An 18,330-nucleotide genomic window follows, 5' to 3' on the forward strand; every position below is an offset into this window, starting at 1 on the left:
TAACCAAAAAAAAATATACATTCTTCTCATCTGCACATGGTACATCCTCTAAAATTGACCACACAATCAGCTATAAAACAATTCTTAACAAATTCAAATAAAATGAAATCATACCAACTGCACTGTCAAACAACAGTGCAATAAAAATAGAAATTGATATCAAGAAGATCTCTCAAAACCATACAATTACATGGAAATTAAACAATCTGCTCCTGAATGTCTTTTGGGTAAACAATAAAATTAAGGCAGAAATCAAGAAATTCTTTGAAAGTAATGAAAACAAAGATACAACATACCAGAATCTCTGGAACACAACTAAAGTATTGTTAAAAAGGAAGTTTATAGTGCTAAACACTCACATAAAAAAAGTTACAACATCTCAAATTAACAATCTAACATCACACCTAGGGAAACTTTAAAAACAAGAACAAACCAACTCCAAAAGTAGCAGAAGAAAAGAAGGAAACAAAATCAGAGCTGAACTGAACAAAACAAAGATGAGAAAAACCATAAAAAGATCAATGAAACAAAATGTTTGTTCTTAGAATAAATAAGATTGATAAACCATTAGCTAGACAAATAAAGAAGAAAAGGGACAAGATATAAATAAACACAATCAGAAATGACAAAGGGGAAATTACCACCAACCTCACAGTTATACAAAAACCCTCAGAAACTATTACAAACACCGCTATGCACACATTAGCTAGACAAATAAAGAAGAAAAGGGACAAGATATAAATAAACACAATCAGAAATGACAAAGGGGAAATTACCACCAACCTCACAGTTATACAAAAACCCTCAGAAACTATTACAAACACCGCTATGCACACAGACTAGAAAATCTGGAAGAAACGGATAAATTTCAGGAAGTATACAACCTCCTAAGATTGAACCAGGAAGAAAATGAAACCCTGAACTGACAAGTATTGTGTTCCAAAATTGAATCAATTATTTAAAAACAAACCAATGAACCAGAAAAGACTCTGCATGAGACAGATTCACAGCCAAATTCTACTAGACACATAAAGAAGAGCTGATAACCAATCCTACTGAAACTAGTCTAAAAAAATCAAGGGGGAGAGACTCCTCCTTAACACATTCTATGAGGCCAAAATCATTCTGATACCAAAACCTGGCAGAGACACAAATGAAATAAGAATGCTACAGGCCAATATCCCTGATGAACATAGGTGAAACATTCTCAACAAAATACTAGCAAACTGAATCCACGCTCACATCAAAAAACGAAAACACCACAATTAAGTAGGCTTTATTTCTGGGATGCGAGGTTGGTTCAACATACACAAATCACTAAACATGATTCACTACATAAACAGAACTAAAAACAAAAGCACATGATCATCTCAATAGATGCAGAAAGTCCTTTTGATAAAGTTCAATATCCTTTTGGGTTAAAAACTTTCAACAGGGCGGGGCGTGGTGGCTCACGCCTATAATCCCAGCACTTTGGGAGGCCGAGTTGGGGAATCACGAGGTCAGGAGTTTGAGACCAGTCTGGCCAACATGGTGAAACTCTGTCTCCACCAAAAATACAAAAAATTAGCAGGGCGTAGTGGCTGGTGCCTGTAATCCCAGTCACTCAGGAGACTGAGGCAGGAGAATCACTCGAACCCAGAAGGTAAAGGTTGCAGTGAGCCAAGATCACTTCACGGTACTCCAGCCCGGGCGACAGACTGAGACTCTGTCTCAAGGCAGAAAGAAAAAAGAAAAAGAAATAACTTTCAACAAACTAGGCATTTAAGGTACATACCTCAAAATATTAAGAGTCATCTATGACAAACCCATAACCAACATCATACTGAATGGGCAAAAGCTAGAAATATTCCCCTTTGAAAACTGGAACAAGACAAGGATGCCCTTTCTCACCACTCCTATTCAACACAGTATTGGAAGTCCCGGCCAGAGCAATCAGACAAGAGAAAGAAATAAAGGGCATCCAAATAGGAAGAGAGGAAGTCAAACTGATTTTCTTTACAGACAATATAATACTATACCTAGAAAGCCCCATAGTATCTTCTCAGTGGCTCCTAGATTTCATAAACAACTTCAGCAAAGTTTCAGGATACAAAATCAGTGTACAGAAATCAGTAGCATTTCTCTACACCAATAATGTCCAAGCTGAGAGCCAAATCAAGAATGCAATCCCATTCACGATAGCCACAAAAAGACTAAAATACCTAGGAATACAACTAACCAGGATGTTGAAAGATCTATACAAGGAGAACTATAAAACGCTGCTGAAAGAAATCAAAGACAACAAAAACAAATGGAAAAATATTCCATACTCATGAATAGGAAGAATCAATATAGTTAAAATGGCCATTCTGCCCAAAGCTATTTACAGATTTAATACTATTCCTAATGAACTACCAATGACATTTTTCACAGAATTAGTAAAAAAAAAAAAAAAAAAAAAAAATCTAGAATTCATTTGGAACATCATCAACAACAAAAATCCTGAAGGGCAAAAGCAATCCTAAGCGAAAAGAACAAAGCTGGAGGATGACACTACCCGACTTCCAAATATACTACAAGGCTCCTAAAACAACATGGTACTGGTACATAAACAGACACATAGACCAATGGAACAGAATAGAAAACACAGAAATAAAGATGCACACCTACAACCGTCTGATCTTCAACAAAGCCACCGAAAACAAGCAATGGGCAAATGACTCCCTGTTCAATAAATGATGCTGGAATAACTGGCTAGCTATATGTGGAATTGAAACTGGACCCCTACCTTTCACCATATAAAAAAATCAACTCAAGATGGATTAAAGATTTACACGTAAGATCTAAAGTATAAAAACCATAAAAGAAAATCTAGGAAATACTGTTCTGGATGTTGGCCCAGGGAAAGACACGACCGAGACTCTGAAAGCAATCACGACAAAAACAAAAATTGACAAGCGGGACTTAATTAAACTAAAGTGTTCTGCATAGCAAAAGAAACTATCACCAGAGTACACAGACAACCTACAGAATAGGAGAAAATATTTACAAACTGTATATCTGACAAAGGTCTATTAAGAACTCAAACAAATCAGCAAGCAAAATAATCCCAAACAACCCCACTATAAAATGGGCAAAGAACATATTTTTATTGTGCTTTAAAAATTGACAATAAAATATTTGTCCAATAAAAATTGAAAAAATTTTTCAAAAGTATGTTTTCAAACGAAAACATACATGTGGTCAAGAAATATATGAAAAATGCTCAATGTCGCTCATTCTTAGGGAAAATCAAATCAAAACCACAATGAGATACCATTGCACAGCAGCAAAAGCGGCTATTTTAAAAAGTGAAAAAATTACAGATGCTGGTGTGGTTGCAGAGAAAAGGAACTCTTAAACACCACTAGAGGAAATATAAATTACTTCAGCCATTGTGGAAAGCAGTGTGGCAATTCCTCAAAGAAGTTAAAACAGAACTACCATTAGACCCAGCAATTCCATTACTGGATATAAACCCAAAGGAATATAAATCGTTCTATCATAAAGACATATGCATGCATAGTTCATAACAGTAGTATTCACAACAGCAAAGACATGGAATCCACCTAGATGCTCATTAGTGGTGAAATGGATAAAGAAAATGGAGTATATATACACCATGGAATACTATGCTGCTATACAAAAATGAGATTTTAATTTCCACTGGAACATGGAAAGAGCTGGAGGTTATTATCCTAAGCAAATTGAGGCAAAAACAGAAAATAAAATACCTCATGTTCTCACTTATAAGTGGGAGCTAAACAATGAGTACACATGGACACAAAGAAGGGAACAATAGTCACTGGGGTCTATTTGAAAGTACAGGGTGAGAGATGGGTGAGCCCTGAAAAAACCTACCTGTTGAGTATTATTCTGATTATCTGAGTGACAAAATTTTCTGAACCACACCCTCTTATGACATGCAATTTACCCATGTAAACCTAAAATGAAAGCTGAAAACAAAATGAAAGAAAACAAAATTATAGTTATCACTTGTATTTAGGTCAGAACATTTTGTAGTAGTTTTAGTCTCTGAATCATCTCCTACGTGTGACTCTAAATAAACTGGTTTTTCTGAAAATAAAGGAGGTGAAATGCCAGCAGATCTAGCCAACAAAAAATTTGAATTTGCAATTAGCAGCATTTTCTAGAGGAGATATTTTATTCTGATGGACAGACTGATGAGCCATTACTTATTTTCCATGGGTAATTATGGGTATTTAGCATAAAGAATCAAGAAGAGGTCAAATAAGAAGTTAAATTACACAGTAAAACAAAGACAGCAAAGTGACTTGTTAGTCTCCTCTTTAATGTGTTTTCCTCCTTTTTGTCTCTAAGGAAAGGTCTTTTACTGGCAGAATCAGTGTCTTCCACCATGCAAACTTGATTAGGGTAGGCAGTAAATCAATGCTTGAAAGATAAAATTCTAGATTTAGCTGGAACGCTATATGTCCCACCTTCAATGAACCCTGGTTGAGACTCTACAAACCCTTTCCTCCCTACAACATTCCTCTGCTCTTATTTCCTCCTCATTTGTTTCTGACTTCTATTAGAGGACTATCTTGAAATTAAAACTACTTTTCTGCAGCCTTTATACCTTATACTTTATATATTTGCAGATCCTACTCTTATTTTAGACTCTTACTAAGTAAGCACATGTAGGAGTACCTACTCCTAGACCAGAATGAACCCCTTCTCATGTGGAAAAAACCTTGGTTGTAGACAAATTCTGTGATTAACAAGGGCTACCTAATAGCCACAGTACTGCGAGATAGGGATGGTTGAATAGAACTGTCTGCTACTGTACAACACTATTCTGATTTCTCCCTTTGCATATCAATATCTGTCAGAATTGAGCCTGAGTTCACTGCATAAAACTCTTTGTACGTTTATTTGTATATCTATCTGGCTTTCACCTTTGCCTCTCATATTTATATCAAAGAAAAGAAATAGACTTATAAAAATGCAGGAAATCCTGGGTATTTTATTGGAAGGGAATCTGTGGCATTCTTAATATTTACTATTCTCACAGTCCCTTTCAGAATACAGTGCCCAGAAATATTTCCTTGTGCATCGGTTACCATGCTGTGTATAATGTAGTCTAAATGTTTTAGTCAAAACTATTATAGTTTTTGGCATCAGCACTTGAGCCCAATAAAGCAATTTTTAGATTACCCCTAAACCTGGGAAATGTCCTAATTTGAGAAAAATGTCCAGTAAGGACACCTTGTTGAAGAGTGACTAATCTAGTCAATTCCTCTTTTGGGAGAAAGTATAAATAAGAGGAAGAGTGGGAAACTCAAACAACACAACTTTGATAAATTGACAGCAAAAGTAAAAGTACAAAGGCCGTTGAGAAAGAGAAGTAAATATGAAGAAAATAGTCACTAGCTAAAATAGACCTAGACGAATACACAATAAGGAAACAGAAGTAAGTTGAATATCTGGGTCTTTGAAGCAATTAAGACTTACTCTGAATGATGTCTCATTTCTTTTTTTCTTTCTTTTTTTGAGACGGAGTTGCACTCTGTCACCAGGCTGGAGTGCAGTGGCGCGATCTCGGCTCACTGCAACCTCCGCCGTCTGCGTTCACACCATTCTCCTGCCTCAGCCTCCCGAGTAGCTGGGACTACAGGTGCCTGCCACCACGCCTGGCTAATTTTTTGTATTTTTAGTAGAGACGGGGTTTCACAGTGTTAGCCAGGATTGTCTCCATCTCTTGACCTTGTAATCCGCCCGCTTTGACCTCTCAAAGTGCTGGGATTACAAGGCGTGAGCCACCGCGCCCGGCCTAATTTTTGTATTTTTAGTAGAGACGGGATTTCTCTACCATGTTGGCCAGGCTGGTCTCGAACTCCGGACCTCGTGATCCACCCGCCTCGGCCTCCCAAAGTGCTGGGATGACAGCCGTGAGCCACTGTGCCCAGCCTGTTGTCTCATTTCTTTATGAATGCTGAATTGTTTAGCTACTGAGAAAGTGTATTAGTTTTCTTACTTTTATGTTTAACCTTATGATAAATTGCATCAGTGGAATTAACAGTGTCTGTTCCTTTTAATCTAAAAGAGCTTAAACACAAAAATTATCTAGTGCAGTGATTCTGTGTGATTTCCAGACCAGTAACGTCAACATCACATGGGAATTTATTAGAAATGCAAATTCTGAGGTCCTACTCCAGACTCCAGATTCAGACATCTGGAATGGGAGCTGCGATCTGTGTTTTATGCCATGCAGATAATTCAAGGCACGCTAAAGTTTACGAACAACAAATCTCGTAATCCAGTGCAATCCCTTAATTTTATAAATTAAGAAATTAATGTGTATTTTCACTGGACACTTGCTATGTGCCAGAAGTTGTATTAAACCACTACAAATATTCAATTCTCATAACCACTCAGAAAAATAGATATTATTGTTTCTATTTTACAGGTAGTGAACCAGTAATTTAAAGAGAATGAGTGATTTTCAAAAAAAAAAATGCTATGCACACACAGACACACATATCTATTACTGGTGGCTTAATTGAGGCTAAGAGCATAAGAATAAGTGTTGTATTTGACTCTAAATCCAGAAATCTGCCTAGAGTAATATAGTATTTCCTAAAAATGAGATACGGAGAAACGGTGATTTGCTTATTGATGCTCCAAAAATCAGTTCCAGGGCCAAGATTAAAAACTAGATTTGTTTCTTATTCTGCCTGTTGTAGCTAGTACAGACCGATATTTTTATATAAAATCATAGAACATAGCTATAACTCTCATTAGGGTAGGTGTGCTTAATATTCAGTTCTCAATAATTATTTTAAAATAAATGAATAAATAGCATTTGTGAATTAGAAGAACCTATGAAAAAAAGCTGTAATTCTCTAGTTAATATTTGAATCTACTACATAAAATAATAGAAAATAAAGGTAAAATAAGAAACTATAGAATAAATAAAAATAATCACCTACATTTAAAATTAGATAATAAAGTAAAAATCACAAAACTCTAATTCAGAAATTTATTCAGAGATGCTAAAAATCTTCATGAAAAAATTAAAACTTTATGCAACATTATTAAAGATGACTGGGATAAATTGATAGATAAACCATGATAATGTTTAAAATGACAATCTTCATACAGGTTAGTTTTTCCTTAAATAATCTATGAATCCAATGCAAGTATAATCAACACTATGGCAAAAAAAAATTTTTTTTTAAGAAAATGAGAAACTGATTATAAAATTTGTATGTCAGAATAAGGGAAGGGATAGCTAAAATGAAGCGCACTGGGCCAATTTCACATTAAGACTCACTATAAAAACCACAGTAGTAAAAACAGTGTAGCATTTCCTTAATAAAGATTAATAGATCAATGTAACAGAACTGAGAATTCAGCAACAGATTAAATATTATACATAAGAACTTGCTATGTGATAAAAGAGTCACTGCAAAGATAATTGTTCAGTAGATGTGATAGCCAATTTGGCTATTTATGAAAAAATGACCATGGATTTCTAACTCATATTATGTACAAAGGTAATTTCCAGGTTAATAAAATGTGATTAGATAAAACACAGTTAATGTTAAAAATGAAAGAAATACTTTTGTGGCATAGACGTGGGAAAATGTTAAGCAAGATTGCAATAGTATTAAATATGAATACGAACTTTATGGATTAGATATATCAAGTCAAGGATTTCTGTTCTGTGAAACAAACTGTAGACCACATTAATAGATGGGTGACAGATATCTAAATCCAAGTGATTAATGTTTAGAATTAACAAGGAATTTTTAGAAAATCTACCCCCGAATTTCAGGAAGCCTAACAGAAAGAGCCAGTTCATGCACACAAAAAGAATCCCAAATAGCTAAAAATTGTGTAAAGAAAGTTTCAATTAGATTTGAAATTAGAGAAATAGGAAATAAAGCATAGGGGTACTACTTTATACTTGTTACCATGGCAACATTTTGGAAGTCAGCTAATAATATCAAGTGTTTGTGATTATTTGAGGTATACTAGTTATCTACTGCTGCATAATAAACTACCCTATAACTTAGTAGCTTAAAACAATACAAAATATATTTTGCTCATGAAAATATAATTTGGACAGGACTTGTCCCTCTCAACTATACTTGGGGTCAACTAGAGCAGCAGTCCCCAACATTTTTGGCACCAGGGACCAGTTTTGTGGAACACATTTTTTCCAGGGTGGAGGCACTGGTTTTGGGATGAATCAAACTCATGGCTTTTACTGTGCACTTTATTTCTATTTATTATTACATACTCACCATAATGTACAATCAGTGGGAGCCCTGAACTTGTTTTCCTGCCACTAGACCATCCCATCTGGGGGTGATGGGAGACAGTGACAGATAAACAGGTATTAGATTCTCATTGGGATCGCACAACCTAAATCCCTCGCATGTGCAGTTCACAATAGGGTTTGTGCTCCTTCGAGAATTTAATGCTTCTGCTGATCTAACAGGAGGCAGAGCGCAGCTTGGCTCCCTCGCCTGCCACTCACCTCCTGCTGCCCGGTTTGCTTCCTAACAGGCCATGGACCAGCCTCTTACTCTTTCTACAGAGGCTGGGAATCCCTGAGCTAGAGTGATCAAAGTCTGGAGAATGGAACCATCTGAAGGTGTGTTTGCTCTATAGTTTTTTGATACTGTCTGTTTCCTAGAATACCCACACATCTCCTCTGCATCTCTCTTGGGCTTTTTTACAACATGGTGACTGAGTCCCAAGGCAAGAGTTCTGAGAGTATGAAAGATCCCAGCAAAAGTCATATTTTCATTTTATGACCCAACCTCAGAAGTCATGTAGCATTATTCATTTTGTTGTGATAATTAGAAGGCCTTTCCAAGTTTAATGACCTTTTTATGCAGAAATGACATAGTTCTGGATGGGCATGCTAAACCACAAAGATTTCTTTGATAACTTTTAGAAAGTACAAGCTAAATGAAGAAAATGAAACTCTACCATCATCGTGGTGGTATAGTCACTGTAGTTAAACCTGATACGTTCTGGAGAACAATCTGGAGAAATAGTGGAATAAAGTATGCTAAATCCTTATGCCCTAGGAATTCCTTTCTTGGATATATACTTCTAGAGACACTCTATCATTGGATCTTAAGGTACATGCACAGCGATGTTTAATATAGCCTAGTTTGTGATAGTAGGGAGTTGAAGGCAAGACAAATATTTAATCCTATGTGAATGAATAAATATGGAAGAATCACACTATGTAAAATTAGATAGCATTCAGAAGTTGAACTAGTTGAGTTTGCAGACTATGATCACACCTAACAGGGATGTTTAGGGCCAGAAAAAGAAAATTTAAATAAATTAAAATATATATAAACATAAAATAGCACTAAATATATTTTCAATGAGATATGCATAACCAAGGAAATACAGAAACTAATTTGAAAGTTAGTATTTTACTATCTTTTTAATTGCTCTGTGTAGTATAATAGATAATGATAAACCATCACATCTTAATAAGTCTTCTAAATAAATTCCACAAGTTTACCAAAATGCAAAATTCAAATAACTTAATTCTTTGTATAGGTAGATTTCCAGGAGTAAAATATAAAACATTTTCTGCAGCCCTACTGTTTTTTCATGAGTATTGCTTAAATTTTCTTTGTTTTGTGTTTTAGTTGGATAAAAAAGACTTGCTTAAAACAATAAGTAGACAAGAAAAAGTAAGGATGAATTCTAGATATATGGTTAATAATTTACCTATTTTTCTCTAATCTTTACAAAAAAAATTCCAAGCCCATAAATAAAAATTAAAGTAGTATGAAGAGCAAATCAAAATTTAAATTGTCAAAAATAACCTTTCTTTCATAGACTTTGTATATTGATAAATCATAGATTGCTGTTTGGATCTATCTTATCTATCTATCTATCTATCTATCTATCTATCAATCATCTATCATCTATCTATCAATTATCTTTTCAGTTTAGATTGGGAATGGTACATTTTTGTAGACAGATCATTAGCATTTGATTCTGTCTGTCTCTTTCTCTTTATCTAACTAAATAAAATAATTGATATATAACTTATTTTTATTTCAGATTCTGATGAAGAATCCAGTGTTAATATGCCTAGCTCTGTCAAAAGCTGCAGAATTTTTAGTTATTATTGGAGCTGCTGAATTTTTGCCTATATATTTAGAAAATCAGTTTATGTTAACACCCCCTGTGGCAACTATACTTGCAGGTAGAGTTACCTTCTTATTGCGTCATTTCAAAAATTTTTCATTGTCTTATTTATGTACTTATGAAATATGAAATATATGAAATAAATAAAAATATAAAGAATTATATACCTAGGTATGATTTGTGCAAATTTTACAAATATGAGCATTTTGCTATCATAGTGTCAATATTTTTAACATATAAATCCTAGTAAAACCTCTGTATTTCTCCTTTATCCCATTTATCTTCATTCCTTTTCACAGGTAATCACTCTTTTGAAGTCAGAGTGAATCATTCCCATGTATGTTTGTATATCTTTACTGCGTATGTGCTTGTCTATATACATCTATTTCTAAAATTTATGTATCACTTTATACATACTTTTCTGCAGCTTATTTTTTCATCAGAAATTATGTTCTTTAGATTTGTGTTGATCTATATCTATTTAATGCATTTCAGTTTGCTGTTTTATTTTATGATTCTATTTTATGAGTATACTATTGTTTATTTATTATTCAGTTAATGGATATGTTGTTGCCTCCCACTTTTTCTCTCTTCCAACCAATGCCGTAATGAATAGGTTTGTTGATATCTCCTTCTGTACATTTGTAAAAGTTGATCTAAGTTTAGACATTGAAGGGAAATTGCTATTGTGTACATTTACAATCTTATGAGATATTGAGAATTGGCTCTCCAAAATAGGTTGCAAATGGAATTAAATGTTTTAACGTTTTAGCATTAATGAGAAAGTTGTAAAGTAATGATTTATTTTAGGGTGTAAAAGGTAAAAGATGCATCCACTAATTTTTAGGGTAATAAATAAAGTAGTAGTAAAAGACTATATTAATAGGAAAAATTTAATTAATTAAAAAAAGAAAGGAAAGACAGAAAACAAAAAGCATGTGGGCAAAATAGAAAACAAATAAGATGTGCAGAAATCCTCAGTATAAATCTAAACCTTTTATGCAGTACATTTTTTTATAAAAGGCTTGTCTGACTGCAAATTGTCCAAAAAGCCAAAATAGATCAGCTTTCAAGGGCCATAACAACATATTTTTTTTGTGAGCACACCAGGTTTGGGGCGCTCTGATTAATCGAATTGGCAGAACTTGAGGTGTAAATTCATTCCATATATTTCTTATTGTATTAAATAAGGCTATTATTAATTGATTCCAAGCGCCAGGGTAAGGCTACATGCTGTATTGACTTTAATCGTCCCCTCAAGGTCCTGGATCTAGCCAGCTGAACAAATCCTTAAACCATCAAGGTCTATCTTAAAAAATCAGGTGGCTTTCTCCATAAGTTTCTCTACTGACCTTTCCACTTAGCCTGAGATATCAAAGTATAACAGAATACATTAGCAATTGCAAATTCTACCTTGGCAAGAATCAAATTTGTGGTAATTTTATCATCTATAATAATATTGATCAGTGAGTGAGGCTGACCAGAGTGCTTTCCAGTAATGAGGTGGTGCCATTGATTATTTCAAGTAAAGTCACAGATAAATTTTGCCCTATAGTTTCTAATTGCATTACCTATCATAAAGATGACTTCAGTAGGCTGCGTATGAATAACATACCACTAATCTTGCTGAGAAGCTCCCCTGAGTAACTGAGCATAACTTCATATTAGAGAAATTTCTAATCTTCGAAGAGTTATACGATCTGCTGGTGGTGATGTAAACACTTGATGATCTTTTATGACCACCCCTATGTTCTTGAATCTATCATTTCCATTTGACAAGTAAGGCTTGTCAAATAGTTATGAGCCTGATTTAGTTCATCCCAAAATGGGAATGTAAGTTCACAAAGTCAAAAGATTGCTGTAAGTTAGGACTTTGGTTTTGACAAGATGGCAGTAGTAAGCTAGTAGTTGTTTTTCAAATGGTAGCTGATTTAGGGAGTCAATGAGTGTTATACAACAACAGCTGTTTCTGAATGGAGCCTATATCTTTTATCTAGAGCCTCCAGTCCACGAAATTATCAGTCGTGGAGATTTGTAGCTCATGGGGATCATTAAATTTCTAGCATCTCAAAGAAGAGAGTATGTCACAGCTTGCTTATCAGCTTCAATGTAGGTTTGTGAATTACACTTACTGTAAGTTAGCTGTTATAAAAGACAAGTAGAATGCCCAAGACCGACATCTACCATCTCTGACACCCAGAGTCCAAAGTGACATTAAGTTCCCTTTTGGTTGGAGGGAAATGAGACATTTTTTTTTGCTTGACTTCCACAGTAATTGAGCCTTGTGAATCTGTTTGCATAGTCCCCCAGAAACTTGATGTGCAGTCTTTTGGATTCTGTTGGGATTTATCAGTTACCCTTGCAGGTGAAGGCATGATAATACCAAAGTTAGAGCCATTGAGTCTGAGACTTGAGATCCTCTAGCCAGCTGCATATCATCTATCAGTGAAATGTTTAGGCATCAGAAGGTAATGGGAATCACAATAAATTCTTATGCACTTTCTTGTAACAAATGGCAGAGCTTTAGCTAATCCTGAGGAATAACTAAAGAATATTACAGTATTCTTACTGTAAAGGTATATTTGTGGTTTTAAGCATGAATGAGAATTAGTCTTTGTCCTTGGGTGCCAATTAGATACAAAGGAATGTCTTGGCAAAGTCCATTACAGTATATTAAATGTAATCAGTCTGTGTAGTAGATGTGGTTACATCACAATGTCTGAAACAGTCAAAGTTATAAGAGCAATAACTGAATTCAGCAGTAATTAATCCACTGTAAATCTCCAGCTCCAGTTCCAGCTCCTGATAACTTTTTTTTGAGATGGAATTTCACTCTTGTTGCCCAGGCTGGAGTGCAATGATGTAATCGAGGCTCACTGCAACCTCCACCTCCCAGGTTCAAGCGATTCTCCAGCCTCAGCCTTCCAAGTAGCAGGGATTACATGCATGCACCACCTCGCCCAGCTAATTTTGTATTTTTTCAGTAGAGACGGGGTTTCTCCACGTTGCTCAGTCTGGTCGCAAACTCCCGATCTCAGGTGATCTACCCGCCTTGGCCTCCCAAAGTGCTGGGATTACAGGCCTGAGCCACCACATCTGGTCCTGATAACCTTTTACACTGGCCATGATGTGTGTTGAATGAAATTACTGCATCTCTTACTACCCCTGCTAACTTATATACTCAAAGCTAGGACTTTCCTTTCTCCTTCTGGGATTCTACATTGTTTCTGTTAGACCCTGTGAGAGGAAACAGGGAGGCATGTTGGGTAGCAATTCCTGTGTCCCATTATCACGTCTGGAGTTTAACAGCATTCATAGTATAATATTATAAAATATAAATACTAATTATACATTTAGAAATTGAAGCTACAGCATCAGTATATTAAGGCTACAACAAACATGCATTGAAATTGTCCAGAGTACCACCCACAAGTTTACTTCACATTCTTTCAGCAATGATGAGAGTTCAAAATCTATTCAATGCCTCATCTATGATTTCACACAGGAATTTTATTTGTCTTAGGAAAATCTTTCTAAGAGGGTCATGGCAAAGCTGCTTTATAGCAGTCAGGACACACTACAAAAAAATCTGAGGTCTTTTATTGTCTTAAAATGGATCCAAGATTGACATGATAGACTGGAAGAGAAACTGGACCTCTAGTCAACCCAGCTATTGGCTGTTTTGTTTAAACAAGAAATTATGTACTGCACTTTATTATGTCCCAAGAAAATCAGTTAAAGTGCTGATAATTCACCTGGTGTCTGCTCATAGTGGCTAGAATTTGTTTTTTCTTTTTGCACTCAGGGTAATTGCACATTGCTGGAACTGTTATCTGTAACTTGAAAGCAGAAGGAATCTTCTAATAAGAAAAAAATTAGAAATAGTTTTTACAGTGAGGTAGTCCTGAAGCTGATGGCCAGATTGACAAGGAAGTTTACTTGCCTAGAGAAGAGTTGATAAGACCTATGGCACTTTCCATGGAGCTGTCTTTAAACCTACTTCAGCTTGCAGCTACAGAAAGCCATGCCTCTGTTAGCATCCCATCATTGTTGCCAAGAGTGCTCAGATCTGTAATGGGTTTGAATTTCATCCTGTCTGTAAGCTAACAAGTTTATCTAACTTAGTTTCATGTGTGCTGGAAGAAGACACCAAACTTCTTGGTCAGAGATGAAATAAAGTTTATGACTCACAGCAATAGCAATAATGAGAGTTCTTGCTAGGTTTCTGAGCTCCAATTTCCAAAGGGTGATGTGAAAGGAGGCCAGGTGACATCTGTACACAAAATGAGTTGCATTACATGAAAGAAATCTTGAGGTTAGGGAACCCAAGTCTTTTACAGTAGGCAGCAATTATGCTTGTCTTTGGCTCCAGAGGGAGATATTATACTTGATAGAGATTGTCCAGAGGGGACACTCTCTCTGTCTTCCAAAATTCTAAGCAAAGTTGTCCTCTGTTGTAAGTGAAAATATTATCCTTATTATCCAAGGCTACTCATCGTGTAAATATCCTTGAAAAGATAGTTCGGAACAAAGCAGTCAGTGCTTCTGCTTGCAGGATATACAGAAAGTTTTCACCCAATAAATATATTAGTAGTTATGTTAAATATAAATAGTCTAAAGAATGTCAGATTGGGAAAAAGTTTCAATATATGTTACTAACAAGAGGCACTCCTTAAATATGGGAACATGAAAAGGTTGAAAGTGAAAGGATAGACAAAAGATGCAAATGCTAACCAAAAGAGAAGCTTGTGCAACTATAATAATTTTAAATATTGTATCCTTTGAAGAACACAAGAACTATGACAACTCAAAAAGCTGGAATGTCTTCTTTCCTCCGAACAACCTCACTAGCTCCCCCATGGAGGCCAACACCCCAGTACTTGCTAGCACCCTGCCACAGTCAAAAAGCATGCACTCTGCCATGCTGTCACTGCTGCCGTTGCTGGTGTGTGCAAACAGGATGGATCCCATTGCCACTACCCTACAAAGTGCTTTGGCTGCCACCATCCATTGGAGTGCTGTGACCAGCAGTCCAGGGGCACCTTGACCCCTCCAGCACAGCATGTTTCTACCTTGAGGAGCCAGAGAACAAAGCCAGTGCCCAATACTGGTCCTCTGGAGTTAGGCCACACAGTCCAGGATTTCTGAGCTGAGCCTTTGCCTTCTAAAATCTTCCAGAAACAAAGCCAGTTGAATGAACCCACCTTCTACCACAAACAAACCCTCAAGGTCATCAAATAGAATAAAAGAAAAAAAATCCAAAGGACAGGAACTTCAAGGATTAAAGGAGCATCAGCCCACAAAGATAAAAAGGAAACAGCACAAGAACTCTGACAACTCAAAAGGCCATAAGGTCTTCTTTCCTTCAAACAACCTCACTAGTTCACCAGCAAGGTACCTTAACCAGCCTTAGATGGCTGAAATTACTGAAATAGAATTCAGAATATGGATAGGAACAAAAATCAAGATTCAGGGGAACATTGAAACTCATTCTAAGGAAGCTAGGAATCACAAAGTATACAGGATCTGGAAGACAAAGTAGCCAGTATAGAAAAGAACATAACTGACTTGATAGAGATAAAAACACACTATGAGAATTTCATAATGCAATCACAAGTATTAACAGGGTAGATCAAGCTGAAGAAATAATCTCAGAGTTTGAAGATTGGGTTTCTGAAACAAGACAAAGAAAACATTAAAGAGAAAAGAATAAAAAGAAACAAACAAAATGAACAAAACTATGCAATTATGTAAAGAGACCAAATCTACAATTCATGATCATCCCTGAAAGAGATAGGGAGGATGGAAGCAACTTAGAAAACATATTTCAGGATATCATCTATGAGAACTTTCACAACCTATGTAGAGAGGCCAACATTCAAATTTGGAAAATGCAGAGAACCCTCACAAAGTACTTCACAAAAAGATCGTCCCTAAGACATAACCATCAGATTCTCCAAGGTCATAATGAAAAAAACAATGTTAAAGGCATCTGGAGAGAAAGGGCAGGCCACCTACAAAAGGAAGCTTATTAGCAGACCTCTCAACAGAAACCCTATAAGCGAGACCTCTTAGCAGAAACAGCAGACCTCTCAGCAGAAACCCTACAAGCCAGAAGAGACTGGGGGCATATGTTCAGCATTCTTAAAGAAAATAAATTCCAGTCAAGAAATCCATACCCAACCAAACTAAGCTTTATAAGTGAAGTAGAAATAAAATCATTTTCAAGAAAGAAAATTATGAGGGAGTTTTTTACCACCAGACCTGCCTTACAAGAGCTCCCAAAAAAAGCACTAAATATGGAAAGGAAAGACCATTACCAGTCACTACAAAAATGCACTTAAGTATGTAAACCATCGACAGTATAAAGCAATTATGCAAACAAGTCAGCATAATAAACAGCTAACAACATGATGACAGGATCAAATCCACATATAGCAGTAGTAACCTTGCATGTAAATGGGCTAAATGCCCCAATGAAAAGAGAGAGTGGCAAGCTGAACAGAAGCAAGACCCAATGATATGCTGTCTTCAAGAAATGTGTCTCACATACAATGACACTACTAGACTCAAAAATAGATGAAGAAAAATCTACCAAGTGAATAGAAACTGAAGGAGAAAATGAACGAAAAAAGAAGGGGTTGCAATTCTAATTTCAGATAAAACAAACTTTAAATAAACAAATATTTTAAAAAACAAAGGGGGCATTACATAATGGTGAAAGGTTCAATTCAATGAGAAGAACTAACTATCCTGAATATACATGCATTCAACACGGAAACAACCAGATTTATAAATTAAATTCTTAGAGACCTTCAGACTTAGACTCCCACCAAATAATAGTGGAAGACTTCAACACCTCACTGACAGTGTTAGAAAGGTTATCAAGGCAGAAAACTAATAAAGATGTTCAAGACCTGAACTCAACACTACATCAAACAGACCTGAGAGGTATCAACAGACATCTTCACCAAAAAACACATGAATATACATTCTTCTCATTGCCACATGGCACACACTCTAAAATCAACCACAAAATCAGATATAAAACAATCCTCAGCAAATGTAAAATGACTGAAATCATACTAACCACTCTCTTGGACCACAGCACAATGAAAATAGAAATCAAACTAAGTAAATTGCTCAGAACCATACAATTAAGTGGAAATTAAATGACCCACCCTGAATGACCTTTGGGTAAGTAATGAAATTAAGGTAGAATGAGAACAGAGATATAAAATACCAGAATCTCTGGGATATAGCTAAGGCAGTATGAAGAGGGAAATGTATAACACCACATGTTCACATAAAAAAGTTAGAAAAACCTCAATTTAAAAACTAACATCACAACAAAAAGGCTAGAAAAGTAACAGCAAACCAATTCTAAAACTAGAAGACAAGAAATAACCAAATCAGAGATGAACTGAAGGAGATGGAGACACAAAAAAAACATTCAAAAGAATGAATCCAATAGTTGATTTTTTGAAAATAAGATAGACTATTACCTAGACAAAGAAGAAAAGAAAGAAGATCCAAATAAACACAATCAGAAGTGATAGAGAGGATATTACCACTGACCCCACAGAAACACAAATAACGATCAGAGACTCCTATGAGCACCTTTACAAACATGAACTAGAAAATCTAGAAAAAATGAATAAATTCCTGGACACATAAAGCCTCTCAAGACTGAACTAGGAAAATTAAATTCCTGAATAGACCAATAATGAGCTCCAAAACTGAAACAGCAATAAATAGCCTACAAACCAAAAAGCCCAGGATTAGATGGATTCACAGTCAAACTCTATCAAATGTACAAAGAAGAGCTGGTATCATTACTACCAAAACTATTCTAACAAATTGAGGAGGGGAGACTCCTCCCCATCTCATTCTATGAGGCCGGAATCAACCTGATTCCAAAACCTGGAAGAGACTCAACAACAACAACAACAAAAATTCAGGCCAATATCCTTGATGAACATATATGTAAAAATATTCAATACATACAAGCAAATGAATCCAGATGTACATAAAAAGCTAATCCACCATGATTAAGTAGGATTTATTCCTCTAATGCAAGGTTGGTTAAACATACACAAGTTAATAAACATGATTTTTCACATAAATAGAACTAAAGTCAAAACCACATGA

At 35.6% G+C, this 18,330-nt stretch overlaps 1 protein-coding gene across 4 annotated transcripts in view; it reads left to right on the plus strand.

Moving 5' to 3' along the window:
• The window catches only part of SLCO6A1 (solute carrier organic anion transporter family member 6A1), a 139,836-nt gene that overhangs the window by 59,799 nt on the left and 61,707 nt on the right, over positions 1-18,330 (plus strand). For 3 of the 4 annotated variants that reach the window (XM_008014049.3, XM_037985276.2, XM_037985279.2), the window contains one exon: positions 10,093-10,237. The exons of the other annotated variant lie outside the window; for it this stretch is intronic. In XM_008014049.3, the coding sequence (XP_008012240.3) occupies positions 10,093-10,237 (145 nt within the window). The remainder of the gene's footprint in view (positions 1-10,092; positions 10,238-18,330) is intronic. 4 annotated transcript variants of the gene reach the window in all.

This window comes from Chlorocebus sabaeus, chromosome 23 (assembly GCF_047675955.1).
Source record: "Chlorocebus sabaeus isolate Y175 chromosome 23, mChlSab1.0.hap1, whole genome shotgun sequence".
Lineage (NCBI taxonomy): Eukaryota > Metazoa > Chordata > Mammalia > Primates > Cercopithecidae > Chlorocebus > Chlorocebus sabaeus.